The 25,565-nt window shown below is 40.8% G+C and overlaps 1 protein-coding gene across 12 annotated transcripts in view; it reads right to left on the reverse strand.

Moving 5' to 3' along the window:
- Positions 1-25,565, reverse strand: part of prom1a (prominin 1a) — a 72,719-nt gene that overhangs the window by 41,908 nt on the left and 5,246 nt on the right. For 10 of the 12 annotated variants that reach the window (XM_054793034.1, XM_054793033.1, XM_054793042.1 and 7 more), the window contains 3 exons: positions 9,259-9,317; positions 6,116-6,142; positions 2,561-2,766 (listed from right to left, as the gene is read on the reverse strand). In XM_054793034.1, the coding sequence (XP_054649009.1) occupies positions 2,561-2,766; positions 6,116-6,142; positions 9,259-9,317 (292 nt within the window). The remainder of the gene's footprint in view (positions 1-2,560; positions 2,767-6,115; positions 6,143-9,258; positions 9,318-25,565) is intronic. The other 2 variants (XM_054793038.1, XM_054793035.1) reach the window with 1 other exon arrangement.

Below are 25,565 nucleotides of genomic sequence, written 5' to 3' on the forward strand. Positions count from 1 at the left end.
GTAACATAAAAGTACATGCATGACATTGCTGGCCTACCACTGCTGAATTTTATGAACAAAGGTCATACTGGTACATTTTTAACACTTTTGCACCAGAAAATGTATTGTATTATGATGCTATAACATGTCACTGATGTGCATTGTGTAAAAACAGTACATGCATCCTACCACTGCCTGCTATGTGCACTATTCTTGATGGATTATGCACCAGAACATGCAACCCACATGTGTGGGTAACATTAATACTAGGTGTTAATCGGAGAGAGGTTGTTACAGTACCTCCTAAAATGTGAAAACTCATGTATAACAACATTTTTTTAACACGAACTCTTTCAATACCAAAGACGTGTTTATACGTCTTTTACGTGTTTTTTTTTTTAAGCTAGAGGCAAGAAGAGGTGAGGCTGCAATTGCACACTAACCGATGTCACTTTTAGAGCAGTTTTAAGCCATAAAAACATCCAAAAGGTGGCAGAAGTGCATTTGATAATAGCTCGGCATGTGAATGTGAACGGAAGAATCGCACATGACAGCAAGGAGGGAGTGGAAGAACATGGAGTGTTAGCGTGCATTGTAGGGACATTTTAACCCCCCCCCCCACACACACACAGTTCATTTCTAAATGTGGAAATTGTAAATAGTTCGTGGTGTTATTTTTGTAAATATATTGTTATTTTGATGGAAAACAACCCTTTTCTTTGTGTTGTTTATGTTGTGGTACAGTTGTTTAGATACTTGAGCTGTAACAAAAGCAAAAAAAAAGTGTCAAAGTAAAAGTTGTGCTTGAAATGTGTTTTTTCGCCCCTTTTTTGTTGGGAACTGATATTTTCCTGAAACGTACCTATGTTCGACTGCTGATTACTTAAGAACGGAAAAAGGTAGAAACAAACTTCTTTTTACTGATGGAAGACGGAAGTCTAATCTTTCTTTTGGTAGGTTCCATGTTTATATAGACATAGAACTCAATATTCTGGCCTTGAAAGAATTGTCTAAAAAATAGTCTAAAATGGCCGGTACTGAAGGGATTGTCTTTTGAAAAGTGGCTGGGATTGAATCAGTTAATAATGCTTTGGAGTGCATGAGAAAGTGGAAAAAGAAAATCTTAGTTCTTTTTGACCACTTTGATGAACAAGTATTTTGCACAACACCGCAGCAACAGAACCAATGTTGGAATAGCGGTTAGGCCAGCTCTAACACTCACGACTTTCACATCAGCAGCTGAGTACCGACATTTTAAAGCGCATGCAGAGCTAGATCAGGCTGCTGGACGCTGACTGATGACACTTCAAATGCAACTACTGCCACCTTGTGGACTTAATCAGGAGGTTGGCTACTGCCAAGCTGTTATTGCCTGGTGCTAGCTAGAGACCCCTTGCAGTTATTTGCTTTTGTATACGACACACCCGGTGACTATAGGAGACACTGCGGATAATTGAATACAGTCATGCATCACCACACCACGCTTTGAATTTTGTGGCTTCACTCTATCATGGTTTTTCAAAAATATATATGAATTCATAAATCATACTATTTCGAGGTTGAATAGAGCCTATTATTGGTAAAAAAGCATGTACATTTAAGCAATTTGTATACATTTTTTGCCTAAATTAACCATTTTTAAGCATAAAAATGGCTAAATGAACTCAAATACAAATATAAGGCATTTGGAAGACACATTCAAAGATGTTGTGATGATATGCAGTATTCCACACTGGTCACTAGGTATCAGTAATGTTAAATTGATGAGACATTAGCCACCGCAGGAAGTACTCTACAGAACAGGAAGTACAAAAAACAACAACAGCAAGGAACTCTCCCAATGCTAACATGTGTGAGTTTATAGTCTTATTTTCGATTATTTTGTCTACTATATTCGGTAATAGGAGTATAAAGGTGACTCTAGGGGTGTTATTTCATGTCCAGAGAGCTCTAATGTTAAAAACTGCATTATGTCTTATTTTCTCTTATGTCTATATAGAAATGTAAAGGTGACTACTGTATAGGGGTGGTATTTCATGGCTGGAAGGTTGTAAACAGGCTTTCTATGCTCTAACTATGAGAACATTTCTTTCATAAATAAATAATAAAATCCTAACTTTGAGGAAATTAACTTACCACGGTCGAGTCTGGAACCAATATAAACCTCAGTAAATTACTGTCGAGGCGTTCATTAGAGCATTAACTGGTTTGTGTAATTTAACCTTGTGTACATTTGCGTTCAACATTTTTGTGTGATTTTGCGGCAAAACCCATGAATGCATTATCATCTGAGTGCAAGTGTTGACCTTTTATGAATGATTTTGCACCGGAAAATGCATGATGATATAATATTTTAACAGTGTGTAGGTGTAGATACAGTGCATGAAACCTATTTTGTAGCAGTGTATTTTGTACCAGAGAATGTGTTGCTAATGTGAGCAGGTGTGTGTATATTAAATATCAGTGCATGCATCCTACTACTGCATGTGTTTGTGCATTTAAAACAGGGCCATTTGCAACCTAAAAGTGTTTTTCTTCACCCTGCTACTGGACATGTCGCCTGTGTGTCAGACCGACTCACGTGATGACCAGCGAGGTGGAGAAGAGCAGCGTCCCCAGCAGGCCGCGCCGGCAGTCGGCGTTCTTCCTCTGGCGCTGGTGCATCTCGCCGCCACAGTTGTCGCAGCAGCGGCACATGCAGAAGAAGAGGCCCACCACGGGCACCAGGACGGTGAAGAGTGCGCCCACCACCGCACACACCAGGAAGCCCATCTCGTAGTAGACGGCCTGAAAAGATGAGAGGATGCATAGAGAAATGAGTCACGCATCAGGTGGTGTTTTTCTATTGTGTGTCCAGATGGGATGAACATGCCAAAAAAGTGTGCCCATCAAGCTCTCTGCACCACACTATCAGAAAGGATCAGTGCCAATGAAAGCACATTATTGTTGGCTCATGCCTCAAAGATCAGAGAATGTTGGCCTGCGGTCCTGCTTTCTCGCTAATGAAGGGGAAAGATGGAATTTTTGATGAAAGGACGGACTTCCAGCTGAGCGACTGCACAGAAAGTTGGACTTAAAAAGGATTCAGAATTCATAAATGATATTTCTTGCTGGAAAATACAACATCAAGGCTCTTTCAAAATGACGAGCTTCGGGAATCCAAACGGTCTTCCATTCTCACACGAAGAAAAAAAAAAAATTAAGAAGTTAAACTAACCCAAACCATCCCCAGTGTGACCACCAGTCAGTCAATTTGGAGTTCAACTTCAATTTTCTGGAAAAATATTCCTCGACGAGACTTCTGCTCAGTTAGCATCTCAAGGGTTAATTCCAGGATGCTTTGCTTTTGCTTTGACTTCTTTTGTGACGTCACCGCACACAAGTGATTGAGAAAAAAGTGTGATGATAACCATAGAACAGGACATGGAACTTACTGCAGCGTCACAAATAATGAAGGTAAATGAACGCCTCTTATTCAATTAACCGCAGGGTCCTCTGGGTGCATGGTCTACAAAAGCAAATAACCGCAGGGTCTCTAATGCAGAAACCCACAAAAAAAACATTGGGCATTCACAGCTGTGGCTGTAAGCAACCTCCTCATGTAGTTAAAAAAAAAATAATGGTGCAAGATGGCAGTAGCTATGGTTAAGGCAGGGGTATCCAAAGTGTAGTTTATTTTCAATTCATTTGTTATTGACACTGTGCATAAATAAGATTTGTTAAACCCAACAAAAACAGGTAAAAATAAAGCAAAAAGACACAAAGTAAGGGGAAAAAGGTGAAATGTTGATATTAATAACTAACAATGCTTAAATTAAAGCTTCATCATTAAATAAAAGAAACTAAAAACTCCAATAACATTTTCCCATATGTGGTCCTTGGTGGAAAAATTTCAGACACCCCTTATTTAAGGTACAATCAGTGGTCAGCATCTGTCTATTATTTAGCTCTGCATGCGCTTTAAAATGTTGCTACTCTGCTGTCGGTGTGAAAGTCATGCGTTTTACATCGGCATTATTCACGGCGGCTGAGCAGTTTGATCCTTCACACTGGTACAACATTGGTTCTGTTGCTGCCGTGTTCTGCAATATACTTGTTGACACGTGACCATGCAGTCAACAAGAGCTACGCTTTCTCATGCGCTCCAAATCGTTATTGAAGTTTATAAATGACTTGTTCTATGAAATATTCTCAATTTTGCAATACCAAAAGTGGCACACAGCGGCGTACAAATCCTAGAAATGTAGAAGGTGTGTGGAGAGTGAGCGGACAGCATGACATCATCCCACAACATCGCTAATCCGCTCGCCCCGACTTTTGGAATGTGCAAAATTGAAAAGAGACCGGTGATTCCCCACACGGTGTGTGCGTTGTCGCGGCAACGCTTCCTGCCAATGCGTGGAGAGGGTGTTTCTAATGGGGAACATCCACGTCCACCCTGCTCGTACTATTTTTATTTATTTATTTATTTTTAAACACCACGAGTGAACACAATCCTGTCGACAGGAGTATTCCTTTGCGCTTCACCCGGGAACGGACATGATCCAAATACTAAAAAGTCAGGGTGAGGGCGGGACCCTCTGGAGTAGAAGAATGGGTGATGTCAGCCTCCATGGGGGAAAATGGCTTTAAATAACAAATTAAAGCAAGTCATGTGACAATTTGTCATACCAGCTCATGACGACAAATTAGCTGAAATGTGAACGCGTGTCATTCCGCTCCTGGCCTCATCTTGTCAACAACAAAAAAAACATATTTTTGTTTTATCCACCACGGTTGTTGCTTCCATGACAGCCCGCAGATGAAACTATTTTGGGATGAAGGTTTTGTCTTGGCGAGAGCCCCAAGGAAGAACGTGACCTTAACCATACGAGCTAAAGCAGAAGATGAGGTGGCGGCATGTCGCGGCGCTGCAAACAGACAATCGTACCACTTGATAAATCGCCCCAAAGAAACAGCCGCCAGGGAACAACGGTCCCGGACGCCGAGACTCATGTGTGACATGGATCACGCTAAAAAGGTTACTTAAGCATTGCGTGAATGACATTGTGATATCAAATAAATATGTAAATAGAAACAGACGACCACAATGCACCCCATTAGACATCAGAAAATGTTTTTATTATTTGTTTTTTTATTATATATATTGATTATTATTACTTAATAAGATAAAAATAAATGTACTAACAATATTGATTAATTATTATACAGTTAGGCCCCATAAAGTAATAAAGAAATAATTGGCATGCCAAATGATTTGCATCTAATATGTTGCTGTAATGCTATATATAAAAAAAAAAAATACCTCAATTTCCTAGTGCAGCCACAGACATGTATTTACTTTTCACAGAGAAGGACATGTTTACATATGCGTTTCATTATTGTTGTATTATTACTGCATTTTTAAATAATTCCAGTGATTTAATTGATAAATAGTGCACAATTAAACCATCTTAATTTATGTATTTTTTTTTTTACATTTGGAAATAATTCATTTACTACATTTACTACTAGACATGAGCTGAAAAATATAAAAAATAAAATTATAATTATATATAAAATGATATTATGCATTTAAGCTATTACAATCATAAAATATATTCATTGTAATAATGATAATTCAATTAAATTAAAACAAATTTCATTACAAATAATTCAATTTCTTGATTTTACTATTTGCTTAATTACTAAAATTAAAATGATTATATTTTAATCCACTACAATACAACCAGAAAATACAAATTAATACAGGAAAAAAGTATCTTTTTCTATTTATTTAATGTGTACCTGCAGCTATGCTACCATTTACTTTATTTTTTTTTTTACTATGCTAACACAACAGCAGGGAAAACGCTTGTTAAAACAAATGTAGTTGTATCAGTTCGGTATAAAAGAATTACCACCTTACCTGGGCCAACAACTAAGTAGTACAACCATGTTATATGATTGTAATGGAGCATCATTATCATAATTTAGACGTTGAGGAAGTAAATAAAGCAATACATTGCTCCCCTAAAAGTGAAAGAGGTTTTTAGTGGGATACAAAAGCAGATAAAAGAAAGGAATGGAGTTGGGGGGGTTGGGGGGGTGTCTCTACGTGCATCTAGAGAGAGGAGGGTTTACGGCTAGACTTTACCTGCAGGCTCAGCACTATGTTCTCTGGCTGAAGGACACCACATGGGTTCACATGAAGACGGCATGCAGAAGACAAAGCAGCACAGCGTCAAACACACACCACAAACACAACACGCATGACAGAGAAGCCATAAAGAGGAACAACGTGGCGTGTATACAGATTTACAGCACACATGAACACATGCAGTACCAGCAGTGGAAAAGAAGCTCCAGTTTATACCAACAGAACTTGGCCTCTATTTTCTGTCCTCAGACAAGAAAATAAAAGCAAACAGACGGGCTCTTGCAGAGGTTATTAAATGGGATTTTATATCCAAAGTGCTTGTAAATCTCAAGGTGGCCTTGGCTTGTTAAAAAGCATTGTTTCATAACAAGCTTTCTTGGAGGTTCATCTTGTGTGCCTTTGCTAGACTTTCATGAATGGTGTAGAAGAAACTCAACGTGCGGCTCCTTTAAAACACAAAGTTTACACCTTTTTCTGCGAGATCATGGACACAAGGATGTCCTGGCATTGCCTCTAATAGGCCTGTTACGATAATCAATAAATTAACCGCATGTTAAATAAAAATTAAGTTGATAATTTTGCTGGCCTTGATATGTTGACATGAGCATGCATGTTTGTTTTCCTCTGGCTGGATGACAAGAGAGTTCACTCTGTGCATCTGTCTCAACACCTGGGCGCATTGGTTCTATAGCAGAATGAACGGAGCGAGTGAACCCTCCTGTCAGTCACTCAGTCTCTTTGTCCCAGTGGGGGGAGGCGGGGCGCTAACAAGTGTGCACTCGCTAGCTGTGTGTGTCGTGTGCTACACGATGGAATACTTTCTTCGTGCCTGTTGTGTGTAAAACACCATCTGATGTCAGTTTCAGCCCGTTTGCGCGCCGTTGTGCAGCAAACGCATTTTGATGCATCCTAAACACGTACTTCGACCAAACTCCGACAAAACATTACACCTCATGAAACGTAAACAGCGTATTCCACACATAATGTAGCTGTAAGTGAATCAACTAAGAGTACATGCAAATGAGCTGACGTCTGCATTGACACACAATGTCAACTTCAGAGTATTTCCGTTTTTTTTTTTTGTCAATATCCAGACAACAAAGTGACACTGACTCAAAATCAGAAATATTGTTATTGACTGTGATTTTTATTTAAGTGCAATTTGTCCTAAAAGAGACTAAGAGTCCATTTTACTTTCACTGGAGTTTTTCCTGTCTTTTTGTTTAATTTATTATGTTAAATTATTTTATTTAAAAGCTCTTGACATTCCAGTGACAATGTGAAATACTCGAGAAATTGAAGTTGCTTTTGATACGGTGTACTCGCATTATGATGCCATATATTATCATTACATTGATGAAAAAAAATTGTGTCAAAATAATGTTGACAATAATGTTGTTTGTCGGCAATTTTTGGGGCAATTATTGTGCAGCAAAATTTGTTATCGTGACAGGCCAAACGGTACGAATGGTGACTCTAATGTCACCTATACAGAGGTGTAACAGTACGTACCACCTTTTTAAGATCACTTTAACAGGGGAAAATGGTTTAAGCTCTGACTTCTCCTTGGCACTATCGCCCGCCATGACTCCTGCACTGTATTTGTTTACTGAGTAGACATGTGACTGCAGTAGATCATCTTTTTACGTGTGCGTTACATTCCAAGACCCCCACAAATAGCAAAAAAAAAAGAACACCCATAATGGAGGTGCCCATAAAATTCCTATTTCTGACACTCTAAGCCAGGGGTCTCAAACTCAAATTACCTGGGTGCCGCTGGGACTCGAGTCTAGGTGAGCCTGACCTGCATCAAGTATTCCACGAAAAAAGGGTTTCAAATATTCCACAAAAAGTACCAAACTAGAATATTTTTGGAGTTGCTGGAGCATGGATTGCTTATTTAGCTGTCATTTATCCATCCATCCATTTTCTATACCGCTTCTTCCTCATTAGGGTCGCGGGGGCATGCTGGAGCCTATCCCAGCTGACTTCGGGCGACAGGCGGGGTACACCCTGGACTGGTCGCCAGCCAATCGCATGGCACATATAGACAAACAACCATTCACACTCACATTCATACCTATGGACAATTTAGAGTCACCAATTAACCTAACATGCATGTTTTTGGAATGTGGGAGGAAGCCGGAGTACCCGGAGAAAACTCACGCGCACACGGGGAGAACATGCAAACTCCACACAGAAATGCCCAGGGGAGAATCGAACCCAGGTCTTCCCGATCTCCAAGCTGTTACTGTGTTGGCCAACGTGCTAACTAGACCACCGTGCGGTCATTTATTATTTTCCCAAAGTAATAGCTGTTGTCCTCAGTGTGTTTCCTTACCTGTTACATGATATGCTGCCATTTTTGTAGATTTGTAGATTGTAGTAAGTGTCCTGGCTACTAACCGCCCCGTTCATTTCACCCGGCGATAAGCTCACTGCAAGTTCAATGCTGGCTATTGTTTGCCCAACAATATACTGTATACACAGTATAAATATAAAACACATGGGCCAAACTGACACTCAACTTTGACATCAAGTAGGGGGCCACAAAATATGGTGACACAGGCCGTAAATGACCCACAGGACACAGGACAGAGTTTGAGGCTCCTGCTCTCAGCTCTATATGCCTCACATTTCAAACTGTAAAAAATCTTTTAATGAAAGATGGAACCGGAGTGACGGTGTAGCCTTTAGCCTGGTCAGCAGGCTAATGCAACAACTGCGCTTTTGTCGCAGTCTAAAGTGCTATATTGTCATGCTGTACATTTCATGGTTTATTATCTCATTTTTATACATTTTTACTGACTTAGGGGAATGAGATTGGTTTTCTGCAAAACTATTTTTGGACAGAAAACACACAAATGGGTGGGTTTTCCCCATTAAAAATGAACTCTTTTGAAAAGAAATCCGCAAATATGTGGCGCGGTGAATGCTGGATCGCAAACAGGCGGGAATCCACTGTATCACACGAGGGCATTACATTTCCTGCCCCTCACTCAATACAGCTCTAAAATCTGATTACAAATGCATGTACCGTTACAACCCTGATAGAGCATTATCATGAATGTTGTTATTTGGAGAAGGCATTATTCAGCATGCACATGCAATTTCTAGTTTCCTTGATGTTTTTGACTCACCTTCTGGTATTCAGTCTGAATGGCCCCAAACCTGTCCTTGGCCAATCTGACCAGGAGATCTGCAGGGTGACAATAAAAACACTGATTCACAGTTCAAGTGGTTCAAGCGCATTCATTCATTCATAATAAGTGACAAATATACTGTATTGCATACATAATGAATGACATACAGTGGTGTGAAAAAGTGTTTAGCCCGTTCCCGATTTTTTTTTTTTTTTTTGCATGTTTATCACACTTAAATGTTTCATATCATTAAACAAATTTAAAATATAAAGCCTTTACTAAAGTTTTGGGACTCCATCGAACCACAGTGAAAGCCATTCACAAATATTGATATTCACAAATGGCGAAAACATGGAACAGTGGTGAACCTTCCCAGGAATGGAACCAAAATGACCCAAGAGCGTGGCGACGACTCATCCAAGAGGTCACAAAAGACCCCACATCATCATCCAAGGAACTGCTGGCCTCACTTGCCTCAGTTAAGGTCAGTGTTCATGACTCCACCATAAGAAAGACACAGCAAAAACAGCCTGCATGGCAGAGGTCCAAGACTAAAACCACTGCTGAACAAAAAGAAACGTCCTGATGATCCCGAAGACCTTTGGGAAAATACTCAAAACAAAAGAGACAAAAGTTGAACTTTTTTGGAACGTGTGTGTCCCATTACATGTGGTGTAAAAGTAACGACACATTTTAGAAAAAGAATATCATACCGACAGTAAAATATGGTGGTGGTAGTGTGATGGTCTGGGGCTGTTTTCAGGACCTGAAAGACATGCTGTGATAAATGGAACCATGAATTCTGCTGTCTACCAAAATATCCTGAAGGAGAATGTCCGGCCATCTGTTGGTGACCTCAAGCTGGAACCAACTTGGGTTGTGCAGCAGGACAATGATCCAAAACACACCAGCAAGTCCACCTCTGAATGGCTGAAGAAAAACACAATGAAGACTTTGCAGTAGCCTAGTCAAAGTCCTGACATGAACACTATTGAGTTGCTGTGGCATGACCTTAAAAAGGTGCTTCATGCTGGAAAACCCTCCAATGTGGCTGAATGACAACAATTCTGCAAAGACGAGAGGGACAAAATTCCTCCAAAGCGCTGTAAGAGACTCATTGCAAGTTATCACAAACACTTGATTGCAGTTGTTGCTGCTAAGGGTGGCCCAACCACTTATTAGGTTTAGGGGGCAATCACTTTTCCACACAGGGCCATGTAGCTTTGGATTTTTTCTCTCCCTTAATAATGAAGTTTCATTTAAAAACTGCATTTAGTGCTGACTTGTGTTGTCATTGGCTAATATTTAAATTTTTTTGATGATATTAAACAGTTAAGTGTGATAAAAAAGGAAGAAATCAGGAAGGCGGCAAACACTTTTTCACACCACTGTATATATTTTCTTCTGTCATTGCCTGGTGCATATTTGTATTGCTACACAACGAGAACTGATGGAAACTCTTTAGACTTAAGGGCATGTCTATTGTCATGGTTACAGGAAGTGAACACCTGATGTGATTTGGGAAAGGTTGCTGTGCTGTATTTCACCTTTCTAGGTTGGCTTTGTATGGCTTTTGTTCGTCTTTATTGTGTATTTGAGGCCAGGCGTTATACGATAGGGTTTGGGAGAAAAAAAAATAAAAAGGGCAAGCACATAAAAACCCAGTGATCATCTTTTAGCCTTTTGTTCGTATTGTGTTTCCTCACAATGCAACTTTTCATTCCCATTGGGGAGTTTGCTCCCATTCCGCCTCGACAAAGGACATGAAACTAGAACTGTATGGATGAAGACAACCACTGTGTACCTCGCCAGCCGTCTTTTGGGCTAGATTTTCCGCATATGCGTTCCAGTATACAAGCGGGAGAAAATATACAATTTGAGTGTAGTGGTGTAAACAAACAAAAGACATACAAAATAAATAAATAAAAAATCATAAATAAAAGCTGTAAGAAAATATATTGTAAATAATATTTAAAATAATTCTTAATATGAATAATAAAATAACACATTTTAATAAAATTAGAATATATAATTATTTTATAAATATACACTCATAGTATATTATAAATAATATAATATTTGTTATTAAATTGGTATTATATTTCCAAATGATAAAAACACGTAAAATACACTAATTTCAAATTATATAGTTTAATTTATTAAACTAATTTTTGTAGTAAACAAGATAGTGTTGTAATAGCTTGCATGCCAAATGCTCTGTGTTAAACAATGTTGCTGTAATGCAAAATGATTAAAAAATAATTATCTCAATTTCCTAGTGGTGGCCGGGGGCATTTATTTACTTTTTATACGAGGCCTTTATTTATGCAAATACATGGTTACAAAGGTATTTTTTAAAATAATCAAAATAATTAAATTTATATATAATTAATACTTAAATTGAAAATAAAGAAACGCTTGGATAATTTAAATTAGTCTGTTTTAAAATAATTTTTCTTACAACTGAAGGATGCTAAATGAAATAAAATACAAATAAAATGTATTATATATAAAATAAATTTATCACCAACTAAACTATAATACAGTAATATATATGTCAAATTAGCCACATTTTGATTTATTATTATCAGTTTCCGCTACATGTATTTGATTGTGGCGGTCCGCCACCACAAAATAAAAGCTGCCACACCTTAAAAATTTACTTGAAAACAATGTTAATATATTGTATGAATGTATATATGCATATGCTATATAGACACATATATAGATGATTATGTACGCACATATTGACCACAATTATTTTGAAAACAATTTAAAATGTCAAAAATGTTTCGCTTCTCTTTACTTTGAAAAACATGCACCAGAATCGCCTCTCTGCCGTGTCCGCACTTGCTCATGTCGCGGCACTCTATGCGGCAGTAGCGTCTTGTGTTGACGTTCACTGTGTTCCTTATTATCGTGCAAATAAAAGTTTGTAAAATGTGTAGTGAATTGACGACCGGTTGTCACATGAGAAGCCTATCTATGCCAGCGTGTGTGATCACTCACGTTTCAATCTCATTCGACTTTCTGGCGTCTTTTACCCATTTGCACTGCTCTCTGGCGGTAGCTAGCTAGATCAAGGCGAGCTAGAAGTGGCTATCACATCCATGCTAACTGACTTTTTAAGTGTCACTTCACAATCGTGCTCTCTTGTTATCATTATAATACTTATGGCTTGTCTTCAAAACACTAGATGTGTGCAAGTTGTTCAACAAACACACTGTGTCCAGCTTTAGACAGTGATGCTATCACAGGGATCTCCAACAGGTAGCTCGTATGCTAGCGATAGCTCACCAGCTGATGTTGAGTAATTCACCAAAGAGTATTTGCTTCACCTCTTAGTAGTTTTGCAAGTGTTCTTCTATTCAACATGACACTGTACAGTATTTAATGACAAATGAGCACACTGAGTAGAGACATACTTTGGAAATAAACTACAATTAAATGTTGGCAGTCACATAAAATAGCTCACCTCTCCTTTCTTTTTGTCAAAGTAGATTTAATAATGCTGCAAGTTGGATACACGTGTGCTATCATAACCCTGGGCTATACTTTTTATACAGGACACATTTCTATAACAAAAATATGTCAATAATTGTATTTTGTTAATTGTGAACAATTCATTTCCTGTGTTTTACTCTAAAACAGTTTGTGTCAAGTAGTACAAAATGTTGTACTTTTGTACCAATAGTCACATAGTACTATTGGTCTAAATAGGTCATGTAACACGAGGAGGCTCAACATTTTAAACTCTCACTTAAGTGCTCTCCCCAACTTTGCCATTACATTAACTGTTGTGCAATGTTTTTGGTTCATGTTCTGCTGGTTGTTGAAAAACGTTAAATAAATAAGTTAATCAATAAATTAAGTCATAAAAAAAAATTATGTCATAATAAAAAAAAATTGCAGACGCAGCAGCAGCACGACACAGCGGCGGCAGTCCCATGCAGCCCACCACCACAGCTTCAGAAAATCCGAGGGGAAACCCTGATTATTATTATACCGGTGAGTGTAAACATATATCTAGCGCCCAGTAGGTAACTACTATTTGGTGTTCTAAACATGTCCATCTATGGTGGGTTGTACTGCATGAATTAGCATAGCAAGTCCAGCTCAAAGAGTGCTAAACGTGTCAGGACTGAAGCTTATCCTCTCCTCTTATAACTTGCTCGGAATTAGTGCTTCAGCTAAAAAGGTTGAAAGTGGAAAAAAAAAAAGGAGACGAGCAAGAAGATGCCGTGCAAACGTGGAACAAGCTGACACAGGCGGATGAAGAAAAGCAGCAGTGGAAAGGTAAAGAAGGACGCATGAAAAAGGATGGACGGATGCACGCAGCAGAGAGAGAGAGAGTTACAGAGAGGGAGAGAGGGCGAGAGAAAAAAAAAATCTAATCAAGTGTCTCTAAATGCCAGAAGACTCCCATATCAGCCCCTGACTAAGCTCTGTGCTAACAGGCTTACTGAACAAAGTAGGAAAATAAATATGGAAGTAAGCCAGGCCGGGACACACTTCCACACCGCTAAACTTCATTCAGCCTCTCGCCGCTTGTCAGGCAACAAAGCGCACACAGCCTGCTGGGGATTTTCTCGCTGGTGCCGTTGTCGCTACGCTATCTCTGCGCTCGTACAGAAGTGGTAGAAATCACATTTCAGTCGGAACTGTGGTGCAAGAAGGGAACTCTCTGCTCAGCATGTACCGGAGGTGTGCTGGTGTCCTCAAATTGTTCCAATTTATACTTGACAACAAAGATCTTTTATGGAGGCTGCTTGACCTTTGATTTTTCCCGATTTCATGAAGAATAACTGACCATTTAATCTGTTCAAAAGGTGAGACATCAAATGTAATCACTACAAAAAACTTAGGAGTACCACATGCTGTACAGTTCCTTGAACTGCATCTGAATCTGGGTTGAGGGTACTCAATTTCTGTGACAAATGGTGTCAGAAGTGGGATCTGCGCACGTGACCCAGAGTGTACAAGCTTTTCAACCCGATAGACCCTTGTTAACATGCGGATTGATAGTCAACCTCTGTGACAAATGGTGTCAATGAAGCAGTGTGCCCAGTGGGAAGGATCCACGGGACAGGTGACCATCCATGTGGCACGTGGGCTCACCTCTTGAAGAAGGGAAGGAGTGTGACGGCGACAGCCATCAGTATGAATTTGGTCGCGTATAGGGTTTCAAATCTGGGTTTGACTTCTGTGACCAATGGTGTCAGAAGTGGGAAGGTTGGATTAGCTATGTGGCTATTTGCAGCCTGCCCAATTGGAAGGAGTCTAGGGACAGCTTGACTTAGTTAATTTCTGTGACAAATGTTCTAAGAAGTGGGATCCTTAGCAGTGAAGCCATTCCTGACATCCCTTTGGGATGGGTGAACCCTGTGCAAGTGACCCCAAGTGTACAAGGTTTCAACCCAATAGACTTTTGTTAACATGTGTGTTGAAGGTAGTCAACTTCTGTGACAAATGGCATCAGAAGTGGGCTCTTTCACAGTGAGGCAGTGTGCCCAGTGGGAAGGATCTATAGTACAGGTGACCATCTGTGCAGGACAAGGGGAGGAAAATAATGTGACAGAGAGGCATCATACAAGTTTTAAGTATATAAGTATTCAACTTTTGTGAAAAATGGTGTCAGAAGTGGGATGGTGGAGTTAGCTATGTGGCTATTTGTGGTCTACTCAGTTGGAAGGAGTCTAGGAATAAGGTTAGCCATATGTTTTATATATAATTAGAGGGTTGAGGGTAGTCAATTTCCATAACAAATGGTGTCAGAATTGGGATCTAACATGGGGTCAGGGTATGGTGTCATTGACAAGGGGGAAGTAGTGTAAAGCAGAGTGCATCCACCGAAGTTATGTGTTGCTAGTTTGCTAGGTTGTGGCACTGGTTACTGTTTAAATTCAACTTTTGTGAAAAAGCGTGTCAGAAGTGGGATCCTCAGCAACGAGGTCATCTATGGTGTGGCCAAGTTAGATGGGTCTATGTGGATGGGTGATTATTGATGGGTAGGAGAGATTGGAACAGGGCACTTGTGTGCGTTCGCCACAAGAAAGGGGAAGTAGTGTGAAAAATGGTGTCAGAAGCGAGATGGCCAGCTGTGAGGTAACCCGTGGCATTCACAGGTGCAAGTGGTCTAGGGACAGGTGACTTCTGGGTGACAGACACCTGCGTGGGATAACGACCACAAAAAACAGCCCAAAAAATCCACTTTTGAGACCTCCTTGCATTAGAAAGTCAGCAAATGGCAAAAATGCTCTATTTTGAGAGGCCACAGCAAGATTAGGCATCATAAGAAGAAACACAAAAAGAAATTGCCAGTGTATCTCGACTACACTTAACAGCCCTGTGTGTGTTCCTATCAGCTCCAGGAGCACAGTGTAAAGTAAAACACCTCCGCAGGTCAGGACTGTTACCATAGAATCTGCAACTACGGAGAGAGAATCCGGCTTTTTTTCACACCCTCACACACGCATTCTCTTTACTTTTCTATTTATGCAAGAAAAATGTCTAAGTGTGCCGCTGCTTTCCTGTGTGTGTGTGCTTGGCATGTTCACCAGCTGCAGCATGCGTTCCTTTCTACGCGTTCCTCCCTCCAGTGCAAAGCAAACTCACGTGCACAGCTGCGAGTGCGCTCGAGTGACCACATGAGCATCCGGAAACATCTCCCATGCGCTCACATGCACCCAGGCCGCTGCCGAACCGCGGCTACCGTGGTATGTTAGCGACATGACAGCCTTCCCTGCAGTGGGAATCACATTGATGGGTGGAGGGGACACACACACACACACACACACACACACACACACACACACACACACACACACCGAGGAGTGTGGGAGAATGACGGCAAGAGACTCTGATGAGCCAAGGAGAGGAGCTGCTGTCGTCTCCACTAAGCTCAAACGTGCTGAAATCAATTCAGTGTGTGTGAGGTGACAAGCTCAACGCCGCTACTTACCCTGATGTGACATTACACATGACGCTTCCCTCAATGGACCAATCTGCCTCATGCGCGACACACTAAAACGACACAGAAAAGACTCAACTCACGGCGACACTGAAGGTACTTCCAACCAGGAGATCTCTGAGCAGCAAAACCAGGCAGTGAGTTGAGTCTTGATGCCTATCGCTTCATACGCCAACGACATCAAGCAAGAATCCACGAAAGTTCAAATTCAATTTGCAGAGCACAAGTGCCGTAGGCACTGGGGAGGTGTGGTTCATTAAGGGGGAACCACGAGCGATATCTGCTCTATTGAGAAACTGGACCGCAGGGTAGTTTTCCAACATAAGCCCAAATACGCCTCCAAAACGACGAGCGCCTTGTGGAGGCAAAAAATGCAGACTATGTTTCCTCCAGACCTGAACCCATCCAAACTAGATGCCCAAACCACCTCAACTGGCTCCTCTCGATGTGAAGGAGCTGCAGCTCTACTCTGAGCCCGCCTCCTGGATAACCAAGCTCCTCACCCTCGCTCTCAGAGAGGAAACTCATTTCGGCCGCTTGTATCCATGATCTCGCCAAGATTCTATGCAGATCTGCCTGTTGATCGCACGCTCCGGCCTTCACTCACTTGTTAACGAGATCCCGATATGTCTTCCACCACCTGGGGACCTTGCTCCCAACCCAAAGGGTTTGAGCCACTGTTTTCCGGCTGAGAACCACGGCCTCAGATTTGGAGGTGCTTAGCTGCAAACTGCCCCAGTAAACTCATCACACATCATCCGCAAATAGCAGAGACAAAATCCTAAGGTCTCTCAAAAGTGAACACCTTGGCTGCCCCTGCAAATGGTGCAGTGTCCTGCTATCCAGCTGTACACCGGCTACTGGTTAAGCGCATCATAAAAGGAACCCCTGACATTGACTAAAGCAGTTTTCATGGTGAAGATAAGTCAGGCCCGTTTAGCGTAGCGTAGTCTGAGGCTGGCAGGTTCTCTGCCATCTCCACCACAGAGTGGATTCGTTGGAGGGAAGGAAGGGGAATGGAGGGGGCGCCGCTGCATCCGCCAATGAAGCGTAACAAAGGAAGGAGAGAACGCATGAGTTGCCATCCGCTTGCCTCGGCCTCTTCCGCTTCTCCTCCGCTGACCCAAATGACGAGGCCCCCCCTGCCCTGATGGGACGCGGCAACAGGGGAAGTGGCCGATCTCTGCGTCCATTAATTTAGTGGGCTTTGCTAACGCGATCTTGCCTATGTGGGACGTTGCTCAGTTTAGAGCTTGAGCAGACATCATTCCATCATTTCAAGTCCATGGCAGGCTGGATCCGATGCTCTTGTGGGCGGTGTGAGGCCCCCATGCCGCAAGTTGGCCACCCGTGTAACAGAGGATCACACAATGTTTGTACAGTGACATGCATGCCTGTTAGTCAACTAGAAATGCGTGGTGGTAAACCACCACAGACATACAGTACATGATAATTGTTTTATTTGTTAAATGAATATATGATAACAAGGGCTGTCAAATGATTAAAATTTGTAACCAGATTAATCACAAATTTCTAATTAATCATGATTAATCACCATTTGCAGCTATGTCGGAAATATGCCCATTTTTACTGTATTTTGATAAAAGGATAAATGACATATAGACATAATCAAGCTAAAAGATAGCAGACACACTGAAAATCTACCTAACACTAGTTTCCTTAATAGTAGAACATCTGAAGCACACTTTTAATTGTGTTGTTAAGAGCAATGAAGAGTTGCGTTTACGTCATTTAAGCTTGATTCACGTACAGTCAAACTTGTCTATAGCGGCCACTAGAGGGAGTCTGCCAAAGTGGCCGCTATAGACAGGTGGCCTCTATAGACAGGTTGGTGTCCAGTTTGAATGTTGACCAGTAGAGGAAAAAAAAGAAAAAAAAGGGGGGGGGGGGGGGGGGGGAAATAATAATGTTGACCAGTAGAGGGCACTGTGGACTGCGGATAAAAGTTGTACAACACTTCTAGGCTTGTTATTATCATGGTTCATGGTTTTAATCCTGAACATGCATGAGTCAAACAGTAGCACATCACATAGTACAATTCACAATTTTGCATGTCCAAAAAGGAGTAGGAAGAAGCAAAGCTTATTTAATCCTACCCCTCATCAGTTTCACATCAGTTGCAATACATTTATTCACCTCTTGTTCTTCCAAGTGTACTTTGTAGGTCTACATGACAATGTAGTGCAATCATAGCCAAGGTTTTTACTTACTAAAAGGAAGCTAGAGGCTTAATAATAACTGATAGAATATATCCACGACCCACAGAACAAAGCTGTGCTAGTAATGTCTTACGCTTGTTTTTAATATTTTACTTTTTATACGGCAGAGTTGTTATTACAGCTTTAGTTCATCAGGAAGTGACGGGAAGTGACGGTGGGCGTCCCGAGCAGGAGAGCTAGGCTCAGTGCTAGCTGTGAGTTTCCAGAGAGTTGGGAAGTGTGTTTATGTTGGCGTGGATGTAAAGTCCTGCAGTGTTCTCCGCTGTTAATAAAGCCATTAAAGTGCATCGGCGACATGAGTCTCTCCTTCCCCACAACAAGCGGCATTGCAGTATTGACCAGTGCACACCAGGAAATAAACGGTGTCATTTCTTACAGGCATTGGCTGGACAGCTATGTAGTGGGGCTTGTTTAACCTTTGCCTTGTGGGCAAGCAGGAAGGAGATACGATGCTGAGAGATGTGTGTGTGTTCCGAGCTGCTGTCTGGTGGCCGCGTTCAGTAAATAAAGTTGGCAGAAGAAACAGGAGATGTTTCCTTCTTTGCTTCGGAGCTGAATAACACTGACAAGTTAACAGACTAGTAGCGAACGGAAAAGAAGACGGCTTTGTTTGTGTCGAATACAGAAGATGAGGACTTTGATGGATTTGTGGATGAGGATTGATGAAAAATAACGTGAGTACATTCTAAAATACTTCAATTAAGTACAACCGAAATCAGTTTTGCTCCCGCTGCCGCATGCATGCTAGCGTATGTTTTTTTAATTTATTGTAGCGTCGCTGGGAGCACGTCCTGTTCCCAGCCTACTTTGAGGTAATGTTTTGGTGCAAATGCTCTTAAAGTTACATGTTTGACCAGGAAATAGCAAGCTCAAAAGAAGACGGCTTTTTATGTGGAACAACTGACAGTTTGTGTGGATCTTGTGAATGATTGTGACTGAGCTAGGACTCAGTAATTAAAGTCTACACACGACGGCTTCATTGATTGAATAACAAAACTTTTTCGTGCATGAAGCTTCTACTTGAGTTGGTAATTTGGCCGCTATATGCGGTCAGATATTGACCAAGGGAGACAAAATGGGTGGCCGCGTTGGACAGGTGACTGCTATACACAGGGTCTATAACATGTAAATTTGCTGCGGGGGATTTTTCAGTGGCTGCTATAGGCAGGTGGCCGTTCTATAAAAGGTGGCCGCTAAGACAGGTTTGACTGTATTTTGTGGGATTACTGAGCATACTTAAATGCAGCAAATTATATTTCGGCATTAAGAGTTGCAAAGTGAGTGATAAGAATATGCACTTATTGTTTTTCTATGTACTTCTTTTTATTTGGACCACACATAGATGCATAATAAAGACGTAGTAATGTTCAGAGTGTCCATGAATGCATCTCACGGTCGTCGAGGGATAACGAGGAAGTGTCGTGTGTTGGAGGTACATACATGGTGTTGGAATTGCACTGCTGTTGATGTGTTCAGGTCAGAATAAAGTTAGAAAAGAGCGTCAGGCTATGTGGGGACACTACACTGTGCCCACGCTGTACACGAGAGGCGTGGCTTTTCATGATGCGCATGCTTCAATTACACAATAAAAAAAATTTTAATAAATAAATTAGTTACCGCCGTGAACACGCTATTTTTGACAGCCCTAATAACTCATTCCAGACCTCAAAACCTCCGATAACTGTACAGGCAATGAACGATGTAACATTTGAACATTCATAGTGGTTATGTCACAGTCAACCCTCGGTTTTCAAACGCACAATTTTTGGTATGATTCTGTTTAACAAAAATTTTGCCCCGCTTTTTGTACACCGTCTCCGTTGTCGTACAATATTGCTGTTGTGAAAGTTGCGAGGGCAAGCGATTTGGTAAAGACGGATAAAAACACTATTGAACTCAAGAACGTGCTCATTGGAAAGCACGAAGACGGCGTCCTCGCCCCTTCCTCCCTCATCACTTTTCACCGTCTTCGCCAACAAGATTCTTCAATAAAAAGGAAAAGCCACAATAAATGTTCATTTATCCATTTCTTTCATCATTTCTAATTATTTTGCATTGTTTTCTGCATGTAAAACCTATTTTCTATTAAATGTATTGTTTAATATTTTTGGGAGTCTGGAACAGATTTAATGGATTTACTTTATGTCATATAGGAAAAATGTATTCTGTCTTTGTACTTTTCAATGTTTGTCAGACCTTTTGTAACAAAATAACGAAAACGGAGGTGCTGCTGTACCAGCAAAAGATAACCAGTCTAATATTAATCTGCAAATAAAGTAAAACACTCTTTAAACAATCTTAGATGAGGGATAAATAAACTAAACGGTAGGCAGAAGCATGACCGCAAACAGTCTAGTTGGCTGCTTGCTAGCTAGCTAGCTAGCTAGCTAGCTACAGTAGCTAGGGGCTAGCATGAGATGCTAACATAGTACAGTGGAACCTTGGTTAGTGGCATTAATTCGTTTCAGAAGATCTGACTACCTGAAATGGACCAAATCAATTTTTCCCATAAGAAACATAAATTCAATTAAAATTCAACTAATACATTCCGTAAAGTCAAAAATGTTAACACAAAACATGTTTTTATAGTTTTACAATTATAGTTTTACGTCCATAAAACTATTCTAAATGCATATAAATGACGAATGAAAGGGATAAATGAACATTTAAGGTTACTTTTACCTTCATTGAAGATGTGTTTGTTGCCACAGACACGATGTGGGAGTGAGATCAACATGAACATCATCTTTGTGTTTTTGCCATGAGTTATTTCTTGAATTGCTTCCCAACTCATATCTCAGCTTTCCTTTGGATCACGGCTGCAAAGTAACCTCAAATAGAGTCAAAGAAAGCTGAAGGTGAGAAACACTGAACTACTGAATTAAAAATAACAAAACAGGATGGTGGTGTCTGTGTTGATTTCACTCCCACATCGTGTCTTTGGCAACAATCAAGTCTTCAATGATGGTAAAAGTAACCTTAAATGTTTATTTATCCCTTTCATTCGTCAGTTATATGCATTTTGAATTGTTTTGTGCGTGTAAAACTAGAATAGCTATTACCATTTTTGAGAAGGCCGCACGGTGGCCGAGTGGTTAGCATGTTGGCCACACCTGGGTTTGAATCTCCGCCTGGGCATCTCTGTGAGGAGTTTGCAAGTTCTCCCTGTGCGTACGTGGGTTTTCTCCGGGTACTCCGGTTTCCTCCCACATTCCAAAAACATGCATGTTAGGTTAATTGCAGACTCTAAATTGTCCATAGGTATGAATGTGAGTGCCTATATGTGCCCTGTGATTGGCTGGCGACCAGTCCAGGGTGTACCCCGGCTCTCGCCCGAAGGCTCCAGCATACCCCCGCGACCCTAGTGAGGATAAGCAGCATAGAAAATGAATGGATGGGCTAACATTTCTGAGACTTCAGAAACTACAGAATCGAGAACCGCTGATGACATCATAAACAGGCGACAGACTGACTGTATTAGCAAGATAACAGGACGCCAACAAGGCCGTTTTGTGATTTAAAAAAATCCCTTAGAACACAGTTGGACTCACACAGTATTAATAAAAAGACAAGACACGCGCCATATTGTACGCAAACAGACGCAAAATTTGGGCATCATTATTTTACATTAACTGAGAAACACGCTAACCGAGGTTCCACTGTGGCCTCCATTTTCAGTCAGTTCTTCTTCTTAAAGAACTCAGACGGAGCCTAGGAATGAACACCAGCACACACACACACGCGCGCACACATACAAGGTCCTAAAGCAAAAACCTTTTTACTCAAAAAGCTGCTCCACACCAGACGACAACCAGAGCAATCAGTGGAACATCACTGACATTTCTTTCACCATTTCCTCAAACAAACTCCCGCAGCGAGGTGCAATTAGTCATAACACACCGCTGTTATCTTTCGACCTTTTCGACGGCCGGTTTGATTGTGCCTGGTTTCCCCTGCGGCGCCTCGACACGTATGCAAAAACACAGAAATGATTAATGTGAAGGGAGTTTTAAAGTTTAATCGTGACATCATATTTACTTTGGTTGTTTCTCTACTTCACACTGGATACGTGTGACTGCATGTTAGGTCACCTTGCTGCAACCGCAGAAACGGATCACGGTGAGCCCGTCTCGGGCTGTCTGGGCCGACGGAAAGGCTAATCCCAGATTGGGATCCATTTCACGCGCAGCGACGTGTCGCTGAAGGCCATTCTGGCATCAATGCGCCGCAGCGGGGCTGCCAGCAGGGAATTAAAGTGTTGCACAATATCGCTTTTTGTGTTCTGATGACGCGGCGACGTCTTGCCTCAAAGAGGCAGCTTGAATGGAAAAGACTTCGGGGCAGGGAAGGTCAACTGCAGCTGAAAAGTCAACACGACAGGGCTTCTATATGTGAGACAGAAAAAACCCCAAATCACACGGTGACGATGTAGAAGCGCGGTATATCTGACGGCCACACAATTAGGTACACCAGCTCTGAGGTTTGTAATATGTTGCCCATGCCATACGACCTACACACACAAGCTAAAGTACAGTGGAAGCTGTAATTGCATCATTTGGAATCCAACAAATTTGCCTGTAAACTTCTGAGTTCATGTGACGATAACCATAGAACTTGCAAAGAAATGGCTCTTACTGCGATACGAAGAAGGGTGCACAGTAATGCAAAACACTTTTCATTTTCTTATAAAATGCATTCACAAATCTTTTATTTTTTTATTTTTTAACTACACTACTCTCTCATGACAGTAAATACTTCAACTTTAACCAGAGGGTTTATTTACCTGAAGCACAAAGAGGGCGGGGCTTTTATCAGAAGCAGGTGATGTAAAAACTCATTACATATAACACTTTAATCATGATTTGGAATGCATGAGAAAGTGCAGCTCACGTGGTCATTTATAAACGAGTATAATGCACAACACGGCAGCAACACAACCAATGTTGTAATCTAGGCAAGGCCGGCATTAATAGCGCTGATGACTTGATTGTAAACAACAGTACGTAACATGCAGTACGTACGTGACTTTCACACCAGCAGCAGCAGAGTAGGAACATTTTAAAGCGCATGCAGAGCGAGATGAAGCTGCTGGATGTGCACTACTCATATTAAATTTTTTAAGAATTAAAAAAAGAAAAACACATCAGGAGGTTGCCTACAGCCACGTTGATGCTGTGACGGTTGATGCCAATGTTTTTTTCTGATCCGGTGCTAACTAGAGACCCTGACAGTTTCTTGACTGTGTAGATCACAGTCCCGGCAACTATAGGAGACTGTGCGGTTAATTGGAACATTTAGGGTCGCTTTGTTGTTTTTTTTATAAAGTGTGCGACAATTTGGTTAAGTTAAAATCTTATTAAAATTATTTCCTATGTACAGTAGTTAATAATGGGGGTGCCACGAGACAGGTCGATGCACAAGACTGGATCCACGAGAACAAGACGAGATGAGAGTTCAACTTTTTTTTTTTTTTTTTTTACAATGAAAAATATGATTGGACAAACAAAGATTTTTATTTAACAGTCAAAAAACAATGCAGGTGCTTTTTGAAATGTTTGTCCAGCAAATACATGCTCATTTTTCGAGACCAAATAAACCGCTGTTATAATATATTATAATAATAATAATACAGCTCACTGTTTTTCTCGTGTACTTGTCTTTGTCTATTTATGTCAGGACTGTCCAGTTGTCCCTTGATTGTTTGAGGTGATAATTCATAATTTAAAAAAACGCACTAATATTTAAAGACAAATCTTTGTGTTTTTATTAGTAGCAGAATTTCAACTTTTTCTACTTACATTATGCCTTTTTGCTCTATATTTTAGCTTTTGCTGGGATTTTCTTTAATTTATTTTCTGCAATAAGCCACATTCCACATATGGCCCCTGCACCACACTTTGGACACCCATGCGTGTTTTGCCAGGAAGGAGAGTGTGTCCAAGCTCTGCCTTCTTGGTGATGTTGGTCTGGGTCTGGGTTGCATTATGGAGGGTTTTTTTGTACAGCTTGGAGCATTGTACGGCGTTACAGAGATGGAGCTCACTCCCGCGCGCCTGCTTCACACTTCACCTTTGTTGATCGCTTGTATTTAATTACACTTAAAAGCTCACCCTTGCTTGCTTGCTAAATATAAACATGGATCTTCTTGTATGAGGTGTGGTATGAAACGGAACCGGTGATCACAGGTGCTTGAAAGTTGCCGCTTAGCCAAATGCAATGAGCACAACCAGCCCTAACCCTAACCCAATAGAAGCGCCCATGATCAAGGGTGCAGACAAGTCCGAACATCTCCGTGGGTTGATCTGACAAATCTTTAAGTAAAGTTGATTAAATGTAGAATTACTATAGCTTCTGCTTGCATATCAACAAGCAGCTGTTTAAAATAGAATACAGTAATCCCTCACCAATTTGCACTTCAAATTTTACAAATTTCATTAATTTTCAAAAATATATTAATAAATCCTGCCGTTTTATGGTTGAATACAGCCTATTATTAGTCAAAAAATACACATATTTAAGCAAATTGTTTTTTTGCTTAAATTAAGCACTTCCAAGCATAAAAATGGTTAAATGAAGTAAAATCCAAATATAAGGCATTGAGAAGACTCATTCAAAGACGTTGTGATGATATGTAGTATTCTACACTGGTCACCAGGTGTCAGTAATGTTACATTGATGACACAATAACCACCGCAAGAAGTACCGTACAGAACAGGAAGTAAAAAAAAAGAACAAGGAACTCTGCCAATGCTAACGTGAGTATGTATTAAGTCGCTCTTGTGTGATCCATCTGTACCAGGGGTGGCCATTACGTCGATTGCGAGCTACCGGTAGATCGTCAAGGTAGTTTGGGTCGATCGCGTTAACGTCACTTTGTAGTTTTCATATGACAGTCAGCCAGCTGACATTAAGCTCCCCTCCTGATTCGCGCTTGCTCCCCCGCGGCGTTTCAAGCTACACAAGAAGATGCAACTTTCATCTTTATTAGTCTGATTATGGATGAACTAACTCTGCGGTAAGATGTCTATGTCTATAACAAAAGTTATCTGTTCACTTGTAGCGGCTAGTTACGTAGAAAAAAAGTGTATTGTTGA

This window comes from Dunckerocampus dactyliophorus, chromosome 11, assembly GCF_027744805.1.
Source record: "Dunckerocampus dactyliophorus isolate RoL2022-P2 chromosome 11, RoL_Ddac_1.1, whole genome shotgun sequence".
In the NCBI taxonomy this organism is placed as follows: Eukaryota; Metazoa; Chordata; class Actinopteri; order Syngnathiformes; family Syngnathidae; genus Dunckerocampus; species Dunckerocampus dactyliophorus.